The sequence below is a fragment of the Ambystoma mexicanum genome, chromosome 6p, assembly GCF_040938575.1.
Source record: "Ambystoma mexicanum isolate Mex_15411 chromosome 6p, UKY_AmexF1_1, whole genome shotgun sequence".
In the NCBI taxonomy this organism is placed as follows: Eukaryota; Metazoa; Chordata; class Amphibia; order Caudata; family Ambystomatidae; genus Ambystoma; species Ambystoma mexicanum.
In genome coordinates, this window is record NC_090935.1 from 240,474,364 (window position 1) to 240,500,101 (window position 25,738).

Here is a 25,738-nt window from a genome sequence, read left to right on the forward strand (position 1 = left end):
CCTATCATTACCGAAGGAAAAGCAGCATTTTAATTAACAAAGCAAGAAATAAAATCAGAGGTCTCTTTCACATGAAAAGCAGAATTTTTAAACGCTTTCACAAAAATGGCTAGGCATGTGTATTTACAGTTTAAATGTCAAAATTGTACCACTGCTAACAGGAAAAATGGTTAGGGAATAAGACATGGGGCCTCATTACGACCCAGGCGGTAAGTTACCGCCTGGGCCGTGACTTTACCACCATGGCGTAAACTATGTTTACGCCATGGTGGTTGGCGGACTTACCGCCCCATTCCGACCTTGGCGGGGCGGTAAGTCCCCAATCCCCATTTACCCTTCCCCATTCACATTTTTGCCCCATAGGGCATAATGGGAGTGGGGAAGGCGTTAATTACGCCACCGTAAATTACGGTGGCGTAATTAACTCCATGGTCCCTTAGCGCCATGGATTTTAACACCTGCTAAAAGCAGGTGTTAAATCCGCCATGGCGCTAAGGGACCTCGTACTCAGGCGGTAAGGGTCGGCGCTGTTTACGGCGCCGTAAAACCCTTACCGCCTGAGTTGTAATGAGGCCCATGGAGTCTGTTGACAAAAAGTGATGTATATTATGTTTCACATACATAAAATACCATTGACATTTTAAGAGCCACTTTGTTTTCCATGGAATAATGTCAGTCCAACCAAACCATTTTGCTGGCTGTTGGACACATGTCACCACTAACCTCCCCACTGGAAGGCTGACACCCCCCATCTATTTTCAACTGCAATAGAGTGTGCCCTGATAAAGGTGTGGAAATGCTAGTGTTCCCCAGACATGCTGGCTCTGAAGGCAGTGATAGCAGCAATATTCCCATTGGCTGGAGCAATGCTAAAAAGTGTGAAGACTGGGGGCTACAACTTCAAACAGGCAACCAACTTCAAAGAGCAAGCTGAAAACACCAAGAGACTGATAAAGAAAAAACCTCTGGTTACATGCAAGCCCAGTGAGACCACATGGACTGGAGGCAGGAGAATTGGCATTTGTCCCACATGAAGATTTACTATTAATTTAAAAGGACTATTATTATTTAGGCCTTTTTCCTAGCAAACATAAGGCAGATTGTCTTTATTCATGTGCCAATTTCTAGGTAATTCCCCTGTGATTTTGGAGATATACATTTCATGCACCTACGAGCTAGGGAATTGTGATGGCTATCTAAAATGTGTTTCTGGCTGATCTAAATGTGAGAGTCGATGAATGGGTGGAGTACAAAATTAGGAATCTGGGTAACAAATTACATATTCATAACCGTTATGCTTTTTACAGAAATGGCAGAAGATTGCCACATGGCCGTGCAACATGTTGCAGACCTGGCTGTCATCTTATTTAATTCCCCCTGATTAGCGTTTAAATTTTCATTTTCACATTAACAAACAAGAACAAAACAGTAGTAATACATTAAATCGGCACATAGTCAACCAAGTCTAAACAAAATATTCAATTCGTCACAACCAATACAAAATATCATATATATTAAAAATAGAACAAGGTGGAAGAAGGGAAAAAAGAAAAAGAAAACGAAGATAGGAAAAAAGAGAGCAAATGTAGGAGACAAGGACCAAAAATTTAAATTGCAAAAAACTATACAGTAGACACAAGAATATTACAAAACCATTACACAGACTATAGGTATCAAACATAACATCAGTGTTCAAAGGTATGCATATATTATCCTAGATCAAAGTTCAGATTCATCCGTAGGCATCAAAAAAGCAACCCCAAAAGTCCCAAAATGTGTCAATGCCACCAGTGAGTTTGTAAATGGATCTTTCATATGTTGAAATAGTAAGAAGCTCCTCCACCCAATCATCAATGTTAAAAGAATTACTTGATTTCCAAGACCTCAATATGAATTTTTTAGCAACCATGCATGCGCGTAGCAACCAAACTTTCTTACCAAAGTCAATTTCCTCCAGCAAAGAGTCATCGCCTAAAATCAGTAATGAGGCGTTTATGGGGATTGCGATGTCTAAGACCAGACTTAATCTTTCACAAACCTTTTCCCAGAACTGCATAGTCTTGGGACAATACCAAATCAAGTCACTTAGAGACCCTCTTGAACATTTACACTTCCAGCAAAGATTGTTGTCCAAAAGTTGCCTCCTGAATAGTTTCTCCAGCGTCTAATAGGCCCTAAACAGCAACTTCGTTTGAGAAGCTCTGAGGGTCCAATCCAAACTCACCAAACAAGTGTTCTCACAGCACCTCCTCCAACATCTGAAGTTCACATCTTCCCCCAATTCCTCCACCCAAATTGCAGGTCATCTCGGATCACCTTTCCGAGTAGCTTTTATGATTCCATACATGGTAGAAGCAGGGTGTGATGCACTTAAGCACACAGTTAGAGCTGCCCAGGCGGGACTCTGAACAGTCAATTGTGGCACCTCAACATAAGCTGAAATAATAATCTTCCATTTCCTATATTCAGCAAACGAGCATTCTGCCATGTCATACATCTGGCCAAGCTGAGTGTACGTTAACCAGTTGTCCCCCTCAAACAAATCTCCAATGTATTTGATGCCAGCCACAAACCATTCCGTCCAAAACAGAGTTTTACCCTGATAGTTCAAGGCTGGATTATTCCATATGGAGGCATCTGGGTGCAAATAGGGATCAGCACTCACACGGTTCGAGAGCTCACACCAGCAGTTTCGCAAGAATGAAGTACGAGCGCTGATCTTTTTAGATTTATTCCTCTGAGTAGTTAGCAGCGCTTTCGGGTCCAATTGGGAAACAGCACTGCATTCCCAAGATAAGAGGTCAGAATGTTCAGACTGTACATCTGCATAGTCAATAATTCTGCACAAATGTCGAGTGGAAAACGATAAATGGTAGTCTGAGAAATTAGGCAAGTTCATTCCCCCCAATTTTAACGGGAGTTAAAGTTTCCAAATTGCGAGCCTCGGAGGTTTCCCTTTCCAAATAAAGTTCTGCATAATCCTATTGACCTCTTCAAAGATGCTTACTGGTATCTTAATGGGGAGCATGCTTAAGAAGTAATTTATCCGAGGTGCCAGGTTCATTTTTAAACAGTTGATTCTGCCCCAGGTTGATAACTTCAAAAGACTCCACCTTACCAAATCCGATTTGAGATTTGGAAGTATCCAAGCAAAATTAATGGTTGGTAACTTCACTATGTCTGCTCCAATCCATATTCCAAGATATTTCAACTTTTCAGCACACCACCTAAATTGAAATTGAACACATGTATGTCGTTGACACAACCCATTGACTGGTAGGATCTCGGATTTACTGCAATTAATCTTATATCCTGATATCAAGGAGAAGGAACCAATATCCTGCATCAAATAAGAAATACCAACAGCCGGGTCTTGAAGGACCATCAACAAATTGTCAGCATACAACCAAACCAAGTTATTCGGACCATTTCCAATCACAGGCTGAAGGTGTACGTCTGCCCGCAAGCTCACTGCAAGCGGTTCCATAGATAAAATAAATAGGAGAGGTGAAGGAGGGCAACCTTGCCTTGTACCACGATGAAGCTCAAACGGATCGGAAATAAGTCCATTCGTCAGCAAACTTGCAGAAGGATTGTTGTATAACAGCTTAACCCAATGTTGGAAATCTTGCCCAAAGTTCATTTTCCCCAAGCATGCGAACAAAAAGTCCCATTCAACACGATCAAATGCCTTTTCAGCATCTAGGGAAATGACCGCACTGGCAATTGTTTGACTATGCCCCTTCTCAATGGTCAATAGCAGGCGCCTCATGTTGTCTGCCACCGCTCTGTCAGAGACAAAACCTACTTGATTTTCATGTACCAGAGTTGAAATGACCCTACCCAGTCGAACAGCCAGGACTTTGGCCAATATTTTGCAGTCACAGTTTATCAGACTGATCGGCCGATAATTCTCGCACCTGGTAGCAGATCTGTCTTTCTTTCTCATTACCGTAATCAATGCATGCCTCATTGTATCCGGTAGTGAACCAGACTCAAAGGCATCATTAAAAACATCACACAAAAGCTGTAGTGCGGAATCGGGGAGGGCTTTATAAAATTAATTAGGTAGTCCATCAGTGCCAGGTGAATTACCCACCGTCAGTCTCGAAATTGCGTGTCGAACATCATCCACTTCCACCTTCCCCTCTAAGCTCGCCACCTCATCCGTTGTCAGATGAGAGAGAACATGAGAGTCAAGGAAGCTTTCAATTTCTACATTTTCACAGGACAGTTCAGAGGTATAGAGTTTTTCATAGAAGCCACGAAAGGAATTGTTAATATGTTTTTGCTGTGTCTCCAACGTGTTATTAAGACCTCTCATTGCGGCAATGAAGTGATCGCTTTCAGCCACCTTCAGCCGATGTGCCAGTAATTTCCCGCTTCCTCACCATTCTCAAAGTAATTAATCTTTTGCCTAAACAGTGCATATTCAACCTGGCTAGAGATAAGCTTGTCTAGTTCATATTTAGTTTTTCCCAGTTCATTTTTTGTATTTTCATCTTTGCTTGCTGCAAATAGAACATCTAGGCGCTTCGCTTCAGAAGAGAGTCTCTGAATTTCTTTTGTTCTCAATTTTCTCTCCTTTCCAGTTTTTGAAATCAGTACCCCCTAACAAAGCATTTCAGCGCTTCCCAGACTGTTGATATTCGAACATCGGCAGTTCTATTCATTTGGATGAAGTTGTCAATTTCCTCTGCCACCTCCTGTCTGATTTGGTCATTTTGCAGTATATAAGAGTTAATTCTCCACCTTGGTGATTTAACCAGAGAGTACTGCAAGGATAATCACAATGAAACAGGTGCGCGACCAGACAGGGCAATAAGTCCAATAGTTGAATCATAACAACTTGAAGTCACCCGTCCAGAGGTCAAGAAGAAGTCATTTCTAGAATACGTGTCATGGCACTGTGAATGAAAGCTATAATCCCTGTCCGACGGGTGCTCCAGCCTCCAGATGTCAGCCAAGTTGAACTCCCTAATTAAATTCTCCAAGGATCGTTTACATCTATTCGGGGTCCTAGTATGAGCCCCATTTGATCGATCTAAAGCAGAGTCCATGACCTGATTGAAATCACCTCCAACTACAATTGAGTCCATATTAAAACTTTGCAGCAATTGAGCCACTTCATGAAAAAAGATCGGATCATCCAAATTTGGTGCATATATATTGCATAGTAGAATGTCCATACCTTGAATCCTCACCAGTACACAAGTAATTCTTCCTTCTTTGTCTCCTTTGCTTTTGATGACTGACACAGGCAGATTCTTTTTATTAAGTATTGAAACACCTCTTCTACTAGATGAGTGATTAGAGAAGTAAGTATCCCCTACCCATCCCCTTTTCAATTTTTCAGCCTCAGGGTCTTCCAAATGCGTCTCCTGGAGGAATGCAATGTCACAAGAGCTTGAACGTAGAGGAGACAGAATTTTAGTCCTTTTCACCACATTGTTGAGCCCATTAACGTTCCACAAGATAATATTTAGATGATCCACAATTTTAGCACCCATGGTACAGTTCAAATTTTGAGAAATGTTATAACATATGCAATTACAGTCAAAGAACAGGATAGGAAGAGAGAACAGAAAAAAGAAAAGAAAGGAAAAATAGAAGGTAAAGCACATGCCCAGATGGGGCAGCAAACCACTAGAATATACTAAAAATGGTAACAAGTAGATGGCACACTGTACAGATACAGCAGCAAGGCAACTAAAAGTATAATGTCACAAAACACCAAATTTTCAGTAAACACCAAACCCAAGTCTCCCATCCCCACCCTAAATTGACACGCAAACCTAAGACATAACTCTATAACGTCCGCATACAACAAGGACAACCCATTCACAATAGATAAGCATAGTACGAACCGTCATCATTCTACAGTTTTACTCCTCCCATAAACTAATACACCTTGCCCCCTACAGGCAGCATCAGAATAAAGAGTCAAAGCCAGCTATAACACAGCTATATGCAAGTTCTAACGTTACACTTATTTGCCCTACAAGCAGACACACCTAATTGCCCTACAAAATTGTTGTACGAAGTCCCAGTACATTAGTTAAACATAGAGGTATGACCACAAAAGAAAGAGGGATGGCCACAATACATCAAGGGCAGTTGCAATTAGCAATTGAAAGTCGCGCCATGTGCATTGGATGATAACAAACCAAAGATCAAAGCACTTCAGATCTTTGATTGGACTTGATTGTAGGTGTGAGGCAGTGCTACCCAGAAGGGTTTATGATGTGCGTAAAAATAAATATATAATCCTCAGCCAGGGAGTTGAAAGTACATATGGTAACAGAGATGAGTAAATATAATGAAATTAGCTATTGCACAGAATATATATACAGCCAAGTGCGTGTTCCGACAGGATACACTGCATAGACCATGCACATGCATGATATCTACATTATAGTATATCCATGCCAATACACACATATCATTAGCATATACCAACCCAGTACATAGCAAAAAGAAAACTGCTCCCCTCACTTCCATTCACGGTCCCCACACATTGCCGCAAACCATGCTCCCAACCCCCAATTCAGAAAAGGCTCACAATCACACACCAACTTTGAACATCCTAAACACTAGCGCAACAACTGCCAAATGTAACGAATGCAGGAATCAGGGAACAATGCCTACACAACATGAGAATAAACCAGGAGTAGGGCAATCCATAACCATTCATTTTAGCAGCGGGATTCTGGCAAAGGTTTCAATACATCTCCTGACAAGGCCTGTAAAGCGGGTCCCCCTATCGCTCTAGTGCCACATCCTAGCTGAATTCCCCCACCCACGGCCACACCGGAAAACCCCCGAACCCATAACAGTCCCGCCGTCCATGAAACATCCTCATACCCAACCGTGGAAGGAGAAAGGTGAAACCAAAGCAGGCCATCACAGTTGAGAGCAAAACCAGCTCCACCTCACTTCTCCCAGATCGGCAGAAAGCGTTCCACAGGAAAAAACAAAGCCACCACGAGCCCAGCCAAGGACGGTAACGTACAAAACCCACATGGTTGGGCGGTGTCAATAAATTCAGAGGCATTTTGATAAAACGTTTTCAACATTACCTCAATACTAATGAAACCCTTGTAGGCACACTTTATCGCAACACCAGACGCACAACAAAGATGGAAACGGCATATACTAAACAAAGGGGTCAAAGTGCAGCCTGGGTTTGCATTCCGGCGTCTCATGGTAAGTTATGTGCAATTCCAGAAACCACACACACTGAAATTAAAACAGAACCATTTTCACCATCACCACTGACATGACCACCATGAGGCAGGCAGTTTAACTTAGTTAAGTGGCCAGCAGTGAGTGCAGGAGCTACCGGAACACAGCGATGTGTGGCTCTCTCCACACTAAGGTGAGAGGTGGGCATAATGGAAGAGACCACCCAATACGAACATTGGGGTCCGTCTCTCAGGTTCTGCCGTGAGAGTGGCGATACCCACCTGGCATAGCATGGTACATGGTGAAGGGGAGCCACGCGCGTCTGAGAGGCTCAAGGGGAGCGGGGGCTGTGGGTGTGTGACATACAGCAACACCCCTTCTGAGCACAAAGATTAGACATCCCACCCGCTGCTGCTAACCTGGGATCTCACATGAAGGCGAGGAGAGCGAGAGTTCAGCGGTTCTGGTGCTCAAGGAAGCACCCGCCGCCCGCCTGCCTGCACCCGGATCCCGGCCCGAGCCCGCCAGCCTCACAAAGACTGTGGGGGATGGAGTGGCAGGGCCGTGTGAGAGGGAGGGTGGGAGGCTTTCACGCAGGACCCAGAAACTACAGGAGCCAGTCCAGGAAGGCAAGCGGACGGCTGCAACTCCCACCATATGCCAAACTACCTGCCAACAACAACGGGGCATAAACAAACGCTCCGTCAGCACGCTGTTGTAAAGTGTCTTTTGCTCTTGAGTGGAATTCTACCTCATAGAATTCCACTCTTTCTCTGATGTCATGTTTACTTCTGTTCAGAGGGGAGATTCCATGAAGAGTCGTTAGAAACTGTAGTGAAGAGGTGCTGTGTAGGCTGAGTACTGCTGGCTCAGGCTGGTTACCAATAAAGGATCTTCACTCACTTGCAGTGTATGCCTCCTTATTACACTGGCGACGAGAGTAACCAGCCTCCGACCCACATTGCCTTGCAGCCGCCAGCAGTTACCTACATTCCTCTTTTCACCTTGGGAGGGTGCTTGCTCTGGAGGAGGAGCAGGGGGCCGTGTGGAGGTGAGCACGCCCGTCGACGCTGTCCGCCCCGAGTCACCTGTCCGGAATCAGCTGGGAGCAGCAGCATTTCCCAGCCCCTGCCTTAACAGTTCGTCCGTGGGCTGCAGCGCCCATTGTCCCGTGGAAGGGAGGCCCTCCCCGCATGTCGGCACCAGGACAGCCGACGTGCTTCCAGCCTGCGCTCCCCAGCCGGGGTTGAGCACGGTGCCTCCTCGGACAGCAGGTGAGAGGGGAAGGGATTCCTGTTTTCCGGCGTGCGTCCGCCCTGTGCGGCGAGCGGGGCTGGGGGCCAGGGTGAGCCCGTGTCTGCCGCCCATTCCCTTAGTGGATATCGACGCCGGCTGGAGGAGGGCGGGACTAAACGCAAGACGTCTCCCTTCTACTTCCTGTCTCAGGGGCGTTTCCTCTAGCCACTCAGAGGAGAATTAACCCTGTGAGGGTCTTCCAAGTGTTTCGTGACTGTATCCTGGCCACATCTCTGTCCTTGCTCAAGACACGTCGTATTGTACAGTGACACTCCAGCATTGGTTGCTCTGCCAGGCACGCGAGGAGGTTGCACAGAGGATACTAGTTCAGTACAAAGTTGCACTGTGTATATTGGTTCATTACAAGCCTGTCTGACTCCACCCTTCTCAACATGCAGCACAATAATGCACGTCCGCCACCTGCATTCTTGGCCAGTCCGGGGGAGCCGCCTATTATGTGGGACTTGTGGGTGGACACCTTCAAAGTGGACCTCAGAGCCGCGGGTGGTGCCAAGTTCACGGATGATGAGAAGGAGGCGGCATTGCTCAATTGCTTGGGAACTGAGGGTCTCAGGGTATTCAGGCACCTACCCGGCCCCAATGTGCATGCTGCCCCCGCTGCCCAGGCAGAAGGCAGTGAGGGTGGTGACGTGGTACCAGCAGTGGTGCTCGCTTATGAGACAGCTTTGGGCAAGTTGGAAGAGCGATTTGGCAAGAGAGCCAACGTTGTTCTCGAGAGGTACCATTTCTTCTCGAGGGCTCAAGGCTCCTGTGAGGGTATAGATGCCTACGTGACTGCTCTACGCACTTTGATTGCAACATGCAAGTTCACTGGTACCGTTGATGAATACATCCGTGACCAACTAATGATGCGCACGTGTGATGTATGTGTCAGGGAGAGACTATGGATTGAAAAAGACCCACCCCTAGAAAAAGTCATAGAGATTGCCCGTGCAATCGAAGAATCTAGGAAGAGCGTGAGGGAAATGGCTGATAAAGGGGAAGCTGTACATGCTGTGATCCCCCGTAAGACTGTTGAGCCCAAAGTGAGGAACAAGGATGGCAGAGCCTCATCGAAGGAACAGTGCAGGCAATATGGTTGGCGAGGTCATGCAGCGGGTGCTAAGGAATGTCCTGCCACCAATGTGGACTGCAGAAAATGCAAAGCCAGGGGACATTACGCCCGCATGTGCAGGGGCGTTGTCTCCACTAAAGAGTCTGTGAAAATGGTGGACGTGAATGATGAGGATGATGATGATGTGACAATAGTGGGATACATGGGTTGTTCTCATAGTGTAGGAGCTGTGTCTGAAGGGACATTGCTGAGTGTGGGGAGCTGCAAGAAGAGAGCTTGGCCGACACTCATTGTCGATGGCGTTCCATTAGAGATGATGGTGGACACAGGTTCTCCGTACACTATGATATCCCCTGAACTATACGAGTCCAAGTTCCACAAGAAGGTGTCTCAACTCTCCCCTTCTGATATAAACCTGTGTGCCTATGGGCGAGTGCCCATCCAAGTTTTAGGGTTTGAATGGGTTCACATAGAGTTTGAAGGCAGAATGACTAGGGGTAATTTGTATGTGGCCCACAAAGGTGACCCTGTACTGGGTTGGGACGAACAAACTGCCCTGGAGCTGCAAATTAGACCAGGGAAACCTGTCCCTGTGATGAGTGTATGTGAAGGAATGACTGTGCCATGTTGCCTGTGGGAATCACAGCGGAAGTTTTGCAGAGCAAGTTTCCCTCGGTTTTTACTTCCAAGTTGGGCAAATTGAAGGGTTTTGCACACAAGATAGTTCTCAAGAAAGGCTCCGTGCCTGTTGTACACAAAGTCAGAAGAGTTCCGATCATGGCTTGTGATGCTTTAAAGGAAGAGTTGCACAAACTCAAGGAGTCTGGGGTCATAGAGGAAGTAGAGTGTTCAGAATGGTTGGCCCTGGTAGTATTGGCACGCAAGGGTGATGGAGGAATGAGGATGTGTGTAGATCTCAGAGATCTAAACTCAAGTATTTGGGTTGACAGACACCCCCTGCCCAACATCAATGAGATGCTTTCCCGGGTGTCGGGGCTTCCTGTTTTTCTACTTTTGATCTTTCCTCTGCATATCCTCAGATAGATCTGCATGTGGAATCTCGTCCACTTACATCCTTTGTCACCCCTTTTGGCGCCTTCCATTTTTGTAGGATGCCCTTAGGCTTGGCCTCCGCAGCTGCGGTGTTCCAGAGGACAATGCAGAAACGTTTTGGGGGCATTCGGGGTGTAGAATGTTTCCAGGATGACATTTTAGTATGGGGTAAGTCGCGAGCTGAACATGATGTTAGGGTTCTTGAGGTGATGTGTGTCTTGAGGGATTGTGGTCTCACCCTCAAACTTAGCAAGTGCAAGGTGGGCGTTCCCAGTGTGACATATTTGGGACATTCATTAGATGCCCAAGGTATTCATCCCAGGGCAGAGTTGGGAAAAGCGTTGAAGGATGCACTGGCCCCAGTAAACAAAGATCAGTTGAGATCCTTCATGGGTCTCGAAGAGTACTACAGCAGATTTGTCCCGTTGTATGCTGACAAGACTGTTGGTAGGAGGTCCTTGCTGAAGAAGGGTGTGCATTTTGCATGGTCAGACCAGTGCCAAACGGAATTTCTCAGGTTGAAGGAGGAGATTGAGCAAGCCCCGTCCTTGGGTTCCTTCTTACCGGCCAGGAAAACGTATCTCACTGTGGATGTGAGCGAGTATGGCATAGGTGCTGTCTTGGAGCAGAGGGTGGAGGGCGAGCTTCGGCCCATCGCCTTTGCATCCAGAGTGCTCAGAGAGGCTGAAGGCAGGTACGCTGTCATAGAGAGAGAGGCACTGGCTTCCGTGTGGGCCTCTAAATATTTTAAGACCTTCCTGTGGGGAATTGAATACACCTTGCGCACTGACCACAAATCTTTGGTGCATGTTTTGACGACCAAGGGCTTGTCCCATGCGTCTTCAAGGATTATGAGCTGGATGGCTGATATGGCGGAGTTCAATTTCAAGGTTGAATATGTCCCAGGAGCAACGAACGCGGTAGCAGATTGCCTGTCGCGGTTTCCGAGGTCTGATTATGTTGATGTAGTCCAGGATGTAGTGGGGGATGATTGCACCTTGGTTGCGAGTGTGGTGCCGGCTGTGTCGGAGTTGGAATGGAGTGCAGAATGTTCTGCTGATCCTGAATTCATGGAAATAAAGACTGCGCTCAGCAGTGGGGTTGTTGGTACTGCGTTGTCCAAATTGTATGGTCACGTGTGGGAGGAATTGTCTGTAGGTCCATGGGGTGTGGCCAGAGGCCTGAGGTTAGTTCCTCCTTGTTCCCTTGGGGGGAAGCTCATTGATTTGGCCCACGAGAGGCATGTAGGAAGGTCCATGACCAAGAGGAGTCTCAGAGAAGAATATTGGTGGCCCCGAATGGACGCTGATGTGGAGGATGTAGTGAAGGATTGTGCGGCCTGCTCCATTAGTGACAAGAGCAATGTTTCAACTCCCCAACCCATTTATCCTGTGGAAGTGCCCCGTGAAGTGTGGTCCAAGGTGGCGCTTGACATAATGGGCCCCATAGATTCATTGGGGGGGGTCTAAGATTTATTGTGGTCTTGGTGGATTACACGTCCCGATGGGTTGAAGCCACAGCTTTGGCTACTGTTACTGCCCAGAAAGTGGTGGAGTTCCTCTCTGCGGTGTTCGACAGGGAAGGCGTGCCTGCGGGGCTGGTGACCGATAATGGCGCCCAGTTTGTGTCGGAGTACATGCAAACGTTTTTGCATGATCTTGGTATACGTCATCATAGGGTTGCATTGTACAACCCACAGGCTGATGGTCTGGTAGAACGGTCTTCCCTGGGGGAGAGTGGTATCAGAGTCACTGAAGGCATACAGGCTTACTCCTTCTGTTTACACTGGTCATTCTCCCTTCGAGTTGAAGCGAGGGAGGAAACCTGGCTCCAAATTGAGAGTTCCTGCCCTGGGAGGTGGGGTCCAATCACAAGTGGATATGCAAGAAGTCTTAGATCGAGTACGGTGCAGGCAGCAGCGGTTTCTGCAGGAACAATTGGCCCGCAGGAAGCCTTTGCCGGTCAAGGTGGGTGATTGGGTCCAGATTAAGAATCCCAGGTTTGCAGCGAAGGGACTTAGCAATTATATGAAACCACGTTTAGTTGTCAAGTGTGGTCGTGGTTACGTCAAGCTTGAAGATGGCTCCAGATGCAGTCTCAGGCGTGTGGTTGTGGTGGACAAGGTCAAAATGGATTCTGCTGGTGGTGAGTGGGAGGAGCCTGATTGCGCTGCAGGCGATGCTGGGGCGATGGTTGAGTGTCCCTTGCCATGCCCTTCTACATATGGGGAGGCTGCTGATAAGGTGCCTCCTATGCTGGCCCCTTCTCACAATTGTGAGAATGCTCCTGTTCCGGTGTGTGAATGTGATGAGGAGCCGTCCTCCCTTACTGGGCCGTCTGTCTCTGTCCAGGGTCATTCTCATCCTGTCAGGGTGAGGAAGGTTCCTTCTAAGTACAATGATTATGTTTTGGGTGCCAAAGTTTGTTAGCACTTTTCTAGTTCATAAGATTTCCCTCTTTGAGCTACATTAAGGTCCTTGTTCTGGTCCTTATCTTTCTCTCCCTCCTATAGCTCCATTATGTGTTGTGTTGAATGTGTGTGTTGGCTGTTGTGTGTGTTGCGGTAGCGTGTTTAGCTGTGTGTGTGTAGTTGTTTTGCCGTCAGTTGTGGGTAAAGGGGGGAGAAGTGTTGTAAAGTGTCTTTTGCTCTTGAGTGGAATTCTACCTCGTAGAATTCCACTCTTTCTCTGATGTCATGTTTACTTCTGTTCAGAGGTGAGATTCCATGAAGAGTCGTTAGAAGCTGTAGTGAAGAGGTGCTGTGTAGGCTGAGTACTGCTGGCTCAGGCTGGTTACCAATAAAGGATCTTCACTCACTTGCAGTGTATGCCTTCTTATTACACACGCCATCATCACGGATGGGAATAAAGGAAGTCATCACTCCCCTACGCAACATTACGTAATGCAATGAAGTAGGTCCCTTTCTCAAATACGGCACCATACTCCGTGGCTACTGCGTCAAATGAAAATAACACACACTGTGTACGTTGAAACTGCCTCAATTCAAATTTCAACAATAAGCAACTAAATTAATAACAAATATTGATATCACTAGTATTTAGTAATGTCATTGGTAAACAAGAGCAATGACATGGACAACAATAAGAATAATAAATATAATTGAAAATTAACATCAAATCGGACAGTAAAACAATGAAGTAGCAACCATGAAATATTAAGTTTTCGTTTGCACAATCAGGCAAGGGTAATTTCTGAGCCAGGCACAGGCTTCTTCAGGAGCCTCAGTGAGTTTCACTCCATCTGGCAGAAACAGCTTCAAAATAGCAGGTTTTAATAAAGAAGTCTTCAATCCTCTTTCTTTGGCCAAGCGTTTTGCCTCCCAAAATGGTTTCCTTTTAAGGGCTACATCTTTAGGAAAATCAGGGTAAACATTGAAAGAGACTCCTTCCCAAAATAGAGAGGCTTGTTTCCTCGCAATTTTCAGAACATCTTCCTTCATGCTGGCTCTCACGAATTTCACAATTATTTGTCTTGGTTTCCCAGTTTCCAGTTTTCCAGCCCTAAACACCACATCCAAATCCCTCAATTGCACATTGCTTCCTGGTAAACTTTTTTGAAAGACATTGGTAACCGAAGTAAACAGATGAAGCTCGGGTTGTTCTTTGATGCCAATCAAGCATAAGTTGTTATTTTTGGCTTGGATTTCCAAGTTCAAATTTGCCAGTTGGAGCCTCGACATTCCCTCTTGCAATTCCTGATAGGCCCTGTAACTACCTGAGGCCTCTCCTTAGAAACCTGTAGTTCTGCCTTCAACTTCTTTCATGCGTGTTTCCAGACCACTGACAGCTCCAGATAAATCATTTAAAGTTGTCTTCACTTCAACCATATCACTGGCCACTTGTTTAAGCAATTTAAAAATGTCAGCGCTGCTTGGAGTTTCTTCATCATGATCCTCCACAACCTGCTTGGGCTTTTTGGAAAGAGGGTTGTCCACAAGCTCATTCTTCTTCTTTCCTGACATTTTCCAGCCGATATTAACCAGTTTTCAAATGGTTGCCAGGGTGGAGAGCAGGAGCTGCTGCCTTAAGCTGCTACTCTCTCAGAGGCCATTCCCCCTGATAAACTGAATCAGAAAATATGTATATTATGACAGTTATTAGTAAAAGTATGAAGTTTTGCCACATAACTCGTTTTCCCCTAAAACCTCATATGAGACTAAATGGGGCTTGTAAAATAAGATGCCATATGTCTGCTCCAGACTCTTAAACTAATCCGTAGAGAGGGGCTGGCGTGGGGAGGAAGGAGAAGGATAACTGTCTAAGCCTATTGTGTGACCTCTTGCAGGGTACTCCCCCAAAATTGTAAAATGGGTGGTGTCCTTGCTGCTATACACGGGGGACTGCACTAGGAGGGAGAGAGATAGAGCTGCTGAAATTTACTTTTGAAGAGTGCTGATGAAATTTAACATCTGACAGCTACAAGGAAACACCAGAGAGATTGCTGAGAGTGCATCTGGGTGGAGCTGTCTATTGCTAGGAAGGCCTAAAAACTGACTGGGTCCTATGGTGGAGAGCGAGAGGCCATCGTTGAGAGAGGAGTGACCAGATCCTTGCCCTATCTTTCCAGAGGGTCCTGACATGCAGCTGGCTGTCCTGAACTTTAAACAGATATGATATGGCATCTGTAACGCGCCTATACACAAGTGTTTCAAGGCGCGATGAGACAAGGAAGGGGAAACAGAAGGAGGACAGAGACAACGATCTTACTTGGCCAAGTGAGGTTGCGATCACGCAAGTGCAGGTGAAGGTGGATGGGGGAGGGGAAAAGTGCCAGGGGAAAGGGGAGGGGGCAGTGCTTTACATGGGATCAAACCAATAACAAGAAGTGCGGCCAGCAGGTAGCAGGTGCAAGGGTAATTGCAGACAGCAGGTGTCCAAAAGGGCAGGTAGGGGGACTGTAAGGTTACAGACACAGACCCAAGGCAAGGGTTTTCCAGAGGCAGTGCGAGTGTGCAACTAGGTGGGTAGGGACCTGGGCCCGAAATCAGAGGGTATTCAGGTGACCAGTGCAGTATCAGACAGAAAATCAGCAGGGGAGAGGAAGAGAGAAGGCAGAAGCAAAGAGGAAGGTCGTGAGTTGCTTCCCGAACTGGAGATGGTTCTCCTCGAGTTTCAGAGGCAGTAAGACTGTTCCAGAGGGAGGCCCCAGCCTAAGAAAGAGATCTAACACCAACTTGTTGCTTGGAGAAGTGACTGACCCTGAGGGAGTTGGAGGTGGAGGAGCGAAGAGCTCGAGTAGGAAGGTATTTACAAAAAGAGAGTTGGAGGTATTGAGGATCCAGGCTCCAGAAGGCCTTGTGGATAATGCAGAGGGTCTTGAACTTAATCCTTGCAGCCACTGGGAGCCAATGCAGAGATTTCAGTTCTTGAGAGATTCGATCCCTGGGCTTGAGGCCAAGGACAAGTCTCACAGTCCTGTTCTGCATGAGTTGTAGGGGCGGAGAGTAGAAGCAGGCAGATTTAGAAAGTGGCTGTTACAGTAGTCCAGCCTAGTGATAACCAGAGGTCTGGAGACAGTGAGTTTCTGGGGGAATGAGAGGAAAGGAAGAATACCGCTGAGGCGGTACAGTTGGTAGTTTAACTTCTTAGAGACATCAAAGATGTGAGGAGAAAAGGAGAGTGTAGAGCAGGAAGAGGGCCAAGAGAGGCCTGTCAGAGAGTGACAGGAAAGGAGGGTGCAGGTGTGCTGATGAATAGAATCTCTGTCTTACTGGCATTAAGGCAGAGATTGTTGGCAGCACACCACTCCTGGATAGCAGACAGACAGTCAGAGATGAGAGAAGGTGAAGAGGTGGCAGAGAGGAGCCTGAACATGAGCTAAGTGTCATCTGCATAGCTCTGAAAGTTGGAGCAGAGAGCAGCAATGCGGTGGGCGAGAGGTGCCAGGTATTGGTTGAACAGCCATGGAGAGAGGTTAGACCCCTTAAGAGCACCACAGGTAGAGAGTGAGCTAGAGTAACAGAAGGACCAAAGATGGACCTTGGAGAACAGAGGCTTTTGATGTAAGTAGAACTGAGCCCTGGGAAACTAAAAGGTGGGGGAGTCTACTTGCCTTAAATCCTTTCCCATCATAGGGGGCAGTGGGTTAAAACCATGTAGATCCTTAGCCTATTTAACTAAAAAGAATAATTTAATGAATTCCACATTTGGGGGAACACTATGGTGTGATTTGTGGTGAAATTACAAATTAACAAAGCTCACTTGCCAGTGTGTGCTGAAAAACCATAGCCTGTCATTTAATTTGGTAATCCTTTTTTGTCCTGTTGACCACGACTTCCTTAAGGAAGAGGGGTGTTTTATTCTTAAATCAATCCAATCTTTTTTTCCTGCTTCCCCTAACACTGTCCTTTCAGTAGAGGGGGTCCGAAATCCAAAATTCCTCAAATCATTCACATGTTTCTGTCAGACTTCCCCAACCCAGACCATAGTAAGGGGGGGTCTGAAAAACAAACCGCTAAAACACCCTGGGCCTCACTACACGGTATGCGGTAGCCATGGCGCTATTAGCACCATGGCTACCTCCTTAGCGCATTCCGGGTCCGTGTTCCTGGAATAGGGACTTACCGGGTCATTCCAACCCTGGAGAACCCGGTAAGTCCCCATTCCGGAAACCATTCCCCATTCCCATTTAAGCCCCCATAGGGCTCAATGAGAATGGGGAAGGAGCTAATAACGGTACTGCACTTTGCGGTACCGTTATTAGCTCTGAAGTCCCTTAGCGGGATCCTTCCATAAGGCCTGGTAAAACCAGGCGTTATGGGGGGGACCCGCTAAGGGACCTCGTAGTAGGGCGGTAAGGGATTACCGGCACCGGTGCCCTTACCGGTGCCGGTAATCCCTTACCGCTTACCGTGTAATGAGGTCCCCTGAGTTTATTTGAAATCAAAAGTGTGAGTGAAATCATAATTGCCATATGTATTTGTACCAATCTCGAAACCCTACTGCTAGCCATTTAAAACAGCACAGCACTACATTTATAATTGTTTCAGTTATTGATCAGTTTAATTATTTCTTGAAGTGAATTGTGTAGAAAGTAAAGAATTGTGATTTGTGTTTTATTTCCTTAAGTAATTTGTATAATTGATTTGTTTAACAAGAAGTTAATCGTGAGCCACAAAGAAGGTGGTGTGTGTAGTTGTGCGATTTCTATTACTTTTAATTTAAATAAATACAAATACATTTCCTGTACACCAGCCTGGTTCTTGGCTCATTGATAGCTCAGGGGGAGGGATCCAAGGGGCATGATATGCATCTGAAGAAGGGCTGAATAAAAGAATCTGTTAAACAGTTTGTTACTTCACACCTTGAGTGGGGAGGGAAGGAAACTCCACGTGTTGAGCGTGGCTTCTCAATTAAAACATTACAGAGGGTGATGGGGTGGGGGAAATTAAGCACCTGAGAAGAGGAAACGCCAGGAACTAGTGTGAAGCAAGAGGAAACATTCAAAAAAGGTACAACCAAACATACAATGGACGAGTCAGAAAGCCAATTACTGCCATATACATACACTATATGCAGTAGGCAGTTGGACATAGTCACCTAAGCCTCCTTAGCAGTTCCAAAAACATCCCCAACTTCTCTATTTCGGAAAAAATTTGAATCAGATTTAGGCCAAGCCTTGAGAAAGAGGTGGACTTTCTCTCTATTTGGATGGCATTCTGTAGGTAGTGGATAGTTCCTTTGATGCCAAAAAAGTCACAATAACCTCACTTTCCACAAGGGTAGATGGAACTTTTGCTTCAAACAAGACCTTGGTCCTAATTAATGGTTATGGTTGTTGCTACCGAAACGTGCCCGATCCCAATAATTCAGGTCAACGATAAATAGTACAAATTTCACATGTTGTTTTAGAGACAGCCATTCCCTGAAATTAAATGGGCCTCCAACATCCACTTAAGGCAACCCATAAATAGACTAAACCGCTGGTCAGGTTATTTTTACTAAACTGTAACTTGTCCCATCCCACAAAAAGAATGTGGGTATATAGACAAGGTTTCTCTCCCAAACTCATCAGGCCCATGGAAACTAGGCCTATAACCCAAACAAGTTCCAACAGGTGACCTAGATGAGCTAGACCAACTGCAGGAAGAGCTTCATTTAGAAAAAATATGCTGGATAGAAATGTTGACCTGGCGTACAAGCAGCGGCATTGCTAGGGGGGAGGAGGGCTGAGAGGGCCATAGCCCCGGGTGTTATTGTAGCCCTGGATGGAAGCCCATGGGCCACTACCAAAAGGCTAGCTAGCCCAGAGTCCTGACAGACCCGACATTAGTGTAGCCCCAGATCTTTTCCAGACCTAGCAACACCCCTGCGTACAAGAAAAAAACATAACCTCCGATGCACTGGAATCAGCAGATGGTTCATTGATAAAGTGAATACACAAAAAAGACTAATGAGAAACCTTGATAAAAAAGGAGAAACTTGCAATTGAACAGTGATAACCTTTACTGGGAAATCCAATCAAGCGGCTATCATGCAATTACTGAAAGAAAAAAAGAAAACCTATTTTCAATGTTTTGAAACATCCGCACTCAACAGCAGCTCTCAAAATATCCAGGGAACTCAGCACTCTGCCTCAACAAAGGCCAGCCCTATCCTGTTCACAAGACATAGCATAAAACATAGGGCCTCATTACACGGATGGCGGTAAGGGTTTACCGGTACCGGTATTTTACCGGTACCGGTAAATCCTTACCGCCTTACTACGAGGTCCCTTTGTGGGTTGGGGAATTTAATGCCTGCTTTTTGCAGGCGTTAAAAACCAACCCGCAAAGGGACCAGTGGAGCTAATTACGGTACCGCAATTTGCGGTACCGTAATTAGCGCCTTCCCCATTCCCATTATGCCCTATGGGGCAAAAATGGGAATGGGGAAGGGCAATGGTGGAAGGGGGAATTACCGCCCCGCCAACCTTGGAATGGGGCGGTAATTCCCCTTTCCACCAAGGCGGTGCCGGTAAATTACCGGCATGAACCATGGCGCTAAAAGCGCCATGTTTCTCCGCCTACCGTGTAATGAGGCCCAATGTCTTAATGGATGACATCCAAAAAAATCACCTCCAATCAAAGACAGAATCCACTACAAAAATGACATAGGGTCCTTAATTCAGACTTCTCTAGTGTCACCTGAACATGTTAAGCAGTGCTCCACCGAGGAGATAGGGATAATAATCAGATCCAAGCAAGAATCAGTGGCACAAACAGCACCTCTCCCTGCCACCCTGATGAGAGACTACACTACTTCTCTCCACTATGTTGCACTCTAGCTAGATTTTCGCTTTATAAGGCCCAGTAAAAAAACAAAAATACAAGTTTTTCAGCATTTCTTATGTGGGGCAAGCCCCCCAAATCCTTCCTCTACACCCAACCCTTCCACAACCCCCTAAAGTAAAAGAAATATTATGATATGATTATAAGTAATCAGGGTTAAAATAAAACGTGTAACCACACTTAAAGGGATGGTATTGTAGCTTCTCCAGGTGGAGGTCTAGTAAAGAAATGTGAACATTTCCACTGTATTTGACCTGGCTAATCGTGGGTGACTCTGGAGTAATCTTCATAAATGGGGACCCAGGTGCCATCTTAGGTCCACTAGTTGAATACACTTTTGGCTAGATTGAACTCTTCGGGACTTATGTATCAGTACATTGAAACATTTAGAGGCATGTATCAGGGCTATGTCCTGATGCTGGTTCTATTTAACTTGTTAACTTGTTCATTTCTGACCTGGAAAAGAGCCTTACTAAGGTTAAAGCCGTCTCACCTAAACCCGGTACATCATCGATTCCTGTATGCCAAAGATTTGGTGATCTTTGCTCATACCCCAATCGGACAACAGAGGTCTCTGACTGTATTGAATAATTACATGGGGATAGCAGTCTAAAGAACAACAAAAGTAAATCCAAGATAATGGTTTTTGCAAAATCCCTGAGATATCAGAATGTTCCCTAGTGTTTGGGTAAGAATACAATGGAAGTGGTTTGCCACTTGAATTACTTAGGCTTTCATTTTAGGAATAAACTATCAAATTACGATTTGGTACACAGATTAAAAGCTAAAACTAATACACTTACAAATCAGCTGCTTAGGCTACATCATAGATATTGGCGTTATTCATGTTTACTGCAATAAGATATTATAACATGAATATATTACCTTCTTGCTGTATGGAGCAGAGACTTTTATGATAAAATATAAACAGGTTTGGGATCAAATTGAGGGGATTATTTGGCAAAAGGTATTGTGCAATCCGCTAGGAATTAGCCTCAACTTCAAGTATATCAATTATAATATGGAAATTATTAACCTTGTACGTAAAAATAAAAAATATAGATCCTCCAGTGTGTTATTTGCTCATTTCTTGTAACACCTTGGTTGGTAACAGTTTATCGCCTATGGTGAGTATGTGGATGAAGAAATGTTTTTCAATATTAACTATGTTGGAGCTCTCCATTGAAGCACTGGAGTCTAATCTGTTAGAGGTAAACAATAATGTATGGAGACATGATTGGATAAATACAAAAACAAAAAGTTCAAAATATCATTTGTATTCCTTCTTTAATGGTCATGAAACGAAATTAGGTGTGTTGCCTAATAATCTTATGAAGTACCCCCACCCTTCATGGAGAGCACAATACATGAGAATTTTAAATGATACCCAGGTTTCTATATTTCTAGCCGTGGTACATTTTACGATATTGGTGTTTTCCTATGTAATTGTTTAATGCACTGTTTTCATTGTTTTTAGTAATGGTATGTATTATGGTGTTTGTGTTTTCTTTTTACGATATATTTTAAAAACTAAAGCACAATAAATAAATAAAGAATACCTGGCACTGCACTCCCTGGTGCCATGGGCTGGCTGTACTGCATGACAAAGAAAAAACATTCCCAAACCCAGTACCCTCTTAAAAATGCCACGGGAAATGCAGAGAAAATGCCCTGATTAGTAGGCTCTTATGTGTTGGAAAGATACTGTATCCCCTTGTTAAGAACATACTGATAAGTCTTTGCAGTAGATAGCATGGACATGTTTTTGTACATTATAATTACTGCCATATGCGTAAGGTACAGATAATGATCATCATGTTAGCTTTGCCAATAATGCCAGTAATAAATAATGCCACAGTACTTTAAGAAAACATGTCCATGCTAGTTGCACCAAAATAAACCTGCATGCCCATTAAAGAATACTTGCCATGTAGGATTTCTGCAGAAATCTAGTAAAACGCCATTCAACTATAAGAAAACATGTCCATGCTGGCACCAACAATCTAGTCTAGCATACTAACGTAAGAACACTAATCATGATGGTTATTCCCATAAAACCATAAAAAATGCCATGTCACTGTAAGGACAGGTCCATGATGGAGGCAGCAATGTAGGCTAGTATCCATATGTAAGAACACTTATCATGTTGGCTGTGTCCATACTTTCAGTAAAATATACAGTGCTACTGTAAGAAATAATATCCGTGCTGGCTGTAGCAATGTAGGCCAGTAGGCCAAGCAAGAATGCTCATCATGTTGGCTTTGCCTATAATACCATTAAAATATCCTTGCCACTGTAAGAAAACATGTCTGTACAGGCTGCACCAATGACGACAATTATCCTCAAGTAAGAACACTCATGTTCGCTTTACCCAGTCGAATGCTAGTAATATATAATGTCATGCCTCTTTAAAAAAGGCCTGTATCCGAATTTTAGAGCACTCATCATGGTAGTGTTCCCTGAACACCAGTAAAAATGCCACGCCATTGTAAGAAAACTTGCCCATACTGACTGCATGAATGTGAGGCAGTACGCTAAGTAAGATCACCTACAAGTTGACAAATTACTAATGCCATGTCATGGTAAGAAAACATGTTCATTTTGCTTGAGCCAGTGTTGGCCAATATCACAATACAAAAAAAGTCATTATGATGTCTCAAATAAATAATACCATGCCACGGCAAGAAAAAATGCTCATGCCTGCTCTGCCAATATAGGCCAGTAGCACCATGTAAGTTCTAGATTGGGCTTTTCCATATGCTGGTCAAAATATCACACCTCTGCAAGAAAGCATGTCAATTCTGGTTGCCCCGATATAGACCCATAGCCCACATAGGAAACCTGATCATGTTTGCTTTGCCCATAATGAGAAACAAAGAGATCCAAATTATGGAAGTCTGTGTCCCCTGCACTCTATTTAAAAGGCAGAAGCCTAAAGAAAGTAATACAATGATTTTAGTGATCATGGACTATGCCACCAGATATCCCAAGGTAGTCCCCCTCCAAAATAATACCACCCAGCAGATATTGAAAAATCTCTTACCCTTTCTTCCTAGAGTAGGAATCCCGAAAGAGAATCTTACTGACCAAGGCACCACATTCATGTCCCATCTGAAGCAGGAGGTAAAGGAGTTACTCCACATTAAAATACTGTAGACATCTGTCTATCATCCACAAACAGACGGGTTGGTCAAAAGGTTTAACCAATGTGAAGGCATCATGAAGCAAGACAAAAGACAACAGATTCTGAAATAAATTAAAATAAAATACTCTATTAACTTAAATTTCAGGATGGAAAATGGCCTAACTTGCTCTATGCTAAGGTGGGATTTTGTCAGGGCCACTAGTCAAGGTGCCAGTCCTTCCTCATCCCCAGGGTCCCATTGGACCCAGTCCTGGCACCTCTGGCGCCAGACTCATGTAAAAGTGTGTTCTGCACACTCTACACCAAGGGCGTGTGCAGCTGGGCCGGGCATGGCCATAGAACAGAACTGGAAGGCACATGCTACAGTCCCAAAGAAGGGCAAGGTGGAGCCAGAAGTCGGGGTTAAAGGGAGGGGCCTGAGCCAGCCTATATAAGGCCAGCCCATCCACGTGCCTTCGCTTCGCGTTATTCTGCTTTCAGCAGTGTAACGCTCTCCGCTGTGCTTACCTGCGCTTCACTGGATTCCTGCAGGCGCATCCTGAAGATATTCCTGTGGGCGCTTCTTACCTGCAGTCTACCGCTACATCGCCGCGCGCCTTTCACTCAAACTACTCCATCGCTGAGGGCGGTCCTTACCTGTTGCAAGCCGCTACATCACTGGGCGCGCATATTACCTGCTGTCAGCCGCTACATCACTGGGCATGCATCTTACCGGCTGCCAGCCGCTACATCGATGAGAGCGCTTCTTACCTGCATCTCATCGCGGCTGGAGTCGGACTCTTCCTCTTACCTGCATTCCATCACGGTCGGAGCTAATGTCTTCTTTCTCACCGGCATTCCATCACAGTCAAAGTCGGAGTCTTCCTCCTGCAACCGCAAATCTTCATCGAGAATCCGGACACCATTCTTCATAGTCGGCCTGCACCTACGAAGAAATAAGTACCCAACAGGTTAGAACTCATATTCATATCAAACGCTCGGCCACATCATAAAAAAGACTAGAGTTCCCTTGTAAAGACCAACATACCTGTCAATGTTGAAACTCTATCAGCCTCTAAGGTCTTCCGGAATCTCTTCGGTCCCGATTTACTTCTCCGTATCTAAGGAAATGGAATGAGACATTTCAAGTATAATTATTAGACGAAATACAGACAGTCTAATCGAACAATAGTTATAACAAAAGACTTACCTACAAAGTGGATTGGTCGCAGCTGGGTCAACACTCCCATGGACCAGTGAAGCAACTTGGTCTATTCTACGTGCCCCTACTAGGATAAGCAGGACAGATAGCTCAACATTACAAAACTACAGGGGCAACAACCATCTCCCGAGCCGCAGGTCCAACCACTATCTGGAAGGGAAGGCGATTCCGAGGAGTCAAGTCAAGAGAGGGCTCCAACTGTGCCCCAACGCCCCCGCGGAGACCAGGTGAGCGTAACAGATTTCCCAACCAAAATGAAACTAAGGAAAGTCTGAGTGAAAGAGTTCAACTTAAGAATCTTTCTGTGTCCAAAAACTATGCTTGCTCTCACAACTATTCTATACAATGTGTAGGAATGTCAGCAACCAAAAGAAACAGTGTCCAACATAAAGTTCCGAGCTTCTTCCAGCTCCCAACTTCTCTTCAGCGCCCTTCCCTGAGTATAAAACAGTTCCAACAAAAGTCTCAAAGTTACCTTTAAGTTCAGGATAATACAGCTTTAACCAATATTCAGGGTTCCCTTCCCCAAGCTCCAAACAACACAGTTCAAAACACAAAAGCACCTTGAGACTCCGTCCTCAAGGCAGTTCATGTTTCAAGTCTCAGGGTTCCCTTCCCCAAAAGTTCATTTCACTACCACAAAATATCCTTTGTCTTCTTAGGGCTCTTTGCCACACTTTTGCCGTCTTTGTATGGTTGGTTTTCAGGTAAATATATATATATATATATATATATATATTTTATTTTTATTTTTTCATTTTTCAAGCACTTTATTGTGCAAAGTGAGCAATGGGCAAAAGCATATGGTGGGACTATAACTTTCTATTGGTCTTTCAGTTCCTTAAGCCTTCTGATGGCAGATTTGACCGTCACTGCAGATGTGGTGTTGTAAGTCCAGGCACCTCCAGCAACAATCTTCATACATGAGCCGCAATGCCAGAATCCCACAGCTTTCCTCTTCATCTTTGTCTTGCCACAGAAGGAGCATGTGTATTTTGCATGTTGGTTAATTTCGATTTTCTTCATCATTTTTCTGAGGGAAGCACCATAACGTGTACCATATTTACCCACAATCCTGACCTTCTTGGTGCGCTTGGCCATTTTGCTGTAGGAACCGACCAGAAAGAAGCGTTTTTTAGGTAAATATCTTAAATGTGTTAGATTAAACTTTAGGGTTTCCCGATAATTCTGCTTTCAAGGTATATTTCTGTTATGGGTAGTTTTCACACAATTTGGTATACAATATCTCTTTGATTCCATGGTAAAGTTCTATTCACTTTAGAGTTCAGCATACAATGGTTTTGGCTGAGGTTTAAGGTTTATTGTTAAAGTTTCAATTTAGAGTTCATAATATAACTTGAATAATATGGTTAAACTTGAAATTAAAGTTCTGTTCCTTTTTAAACTCAATATGTTTCAGTTCTGCTTATTTGTAAAGCTTTCATTCAGAGCAGTGTTCAATAGGCATGGGTTGCATTTGTAACACACTTTTAA

At 44.9% G+C, this 25,738-nt stretch overlaps 1 protein-coding gene across 1 annotated transcript; it reads right to left on the reverse strand.

Moving 5' to 3' along the window:
• Positions 1-24,982: 24,982 nt before the first annotated feature.
• Positions 24,983-25,367, reverse strand: LOC138510901 (large ribosomal subunit protein eL43-like). Its single transcript, XM_069626539.1, has one exon. It carries the CDS (start codon positions 25,343-25,345, stop codon positions 25,067-25,069), a length of 279 nt encoding a protein of 92 aa, XP_069482640.1. The 5' UTR covers positions 25,346-25,367; the 3' UTR covers positions 24,983-25,066.
• Between the last annotated feature and the right edge of the window lie 371 nt (positions 25,368-25,738).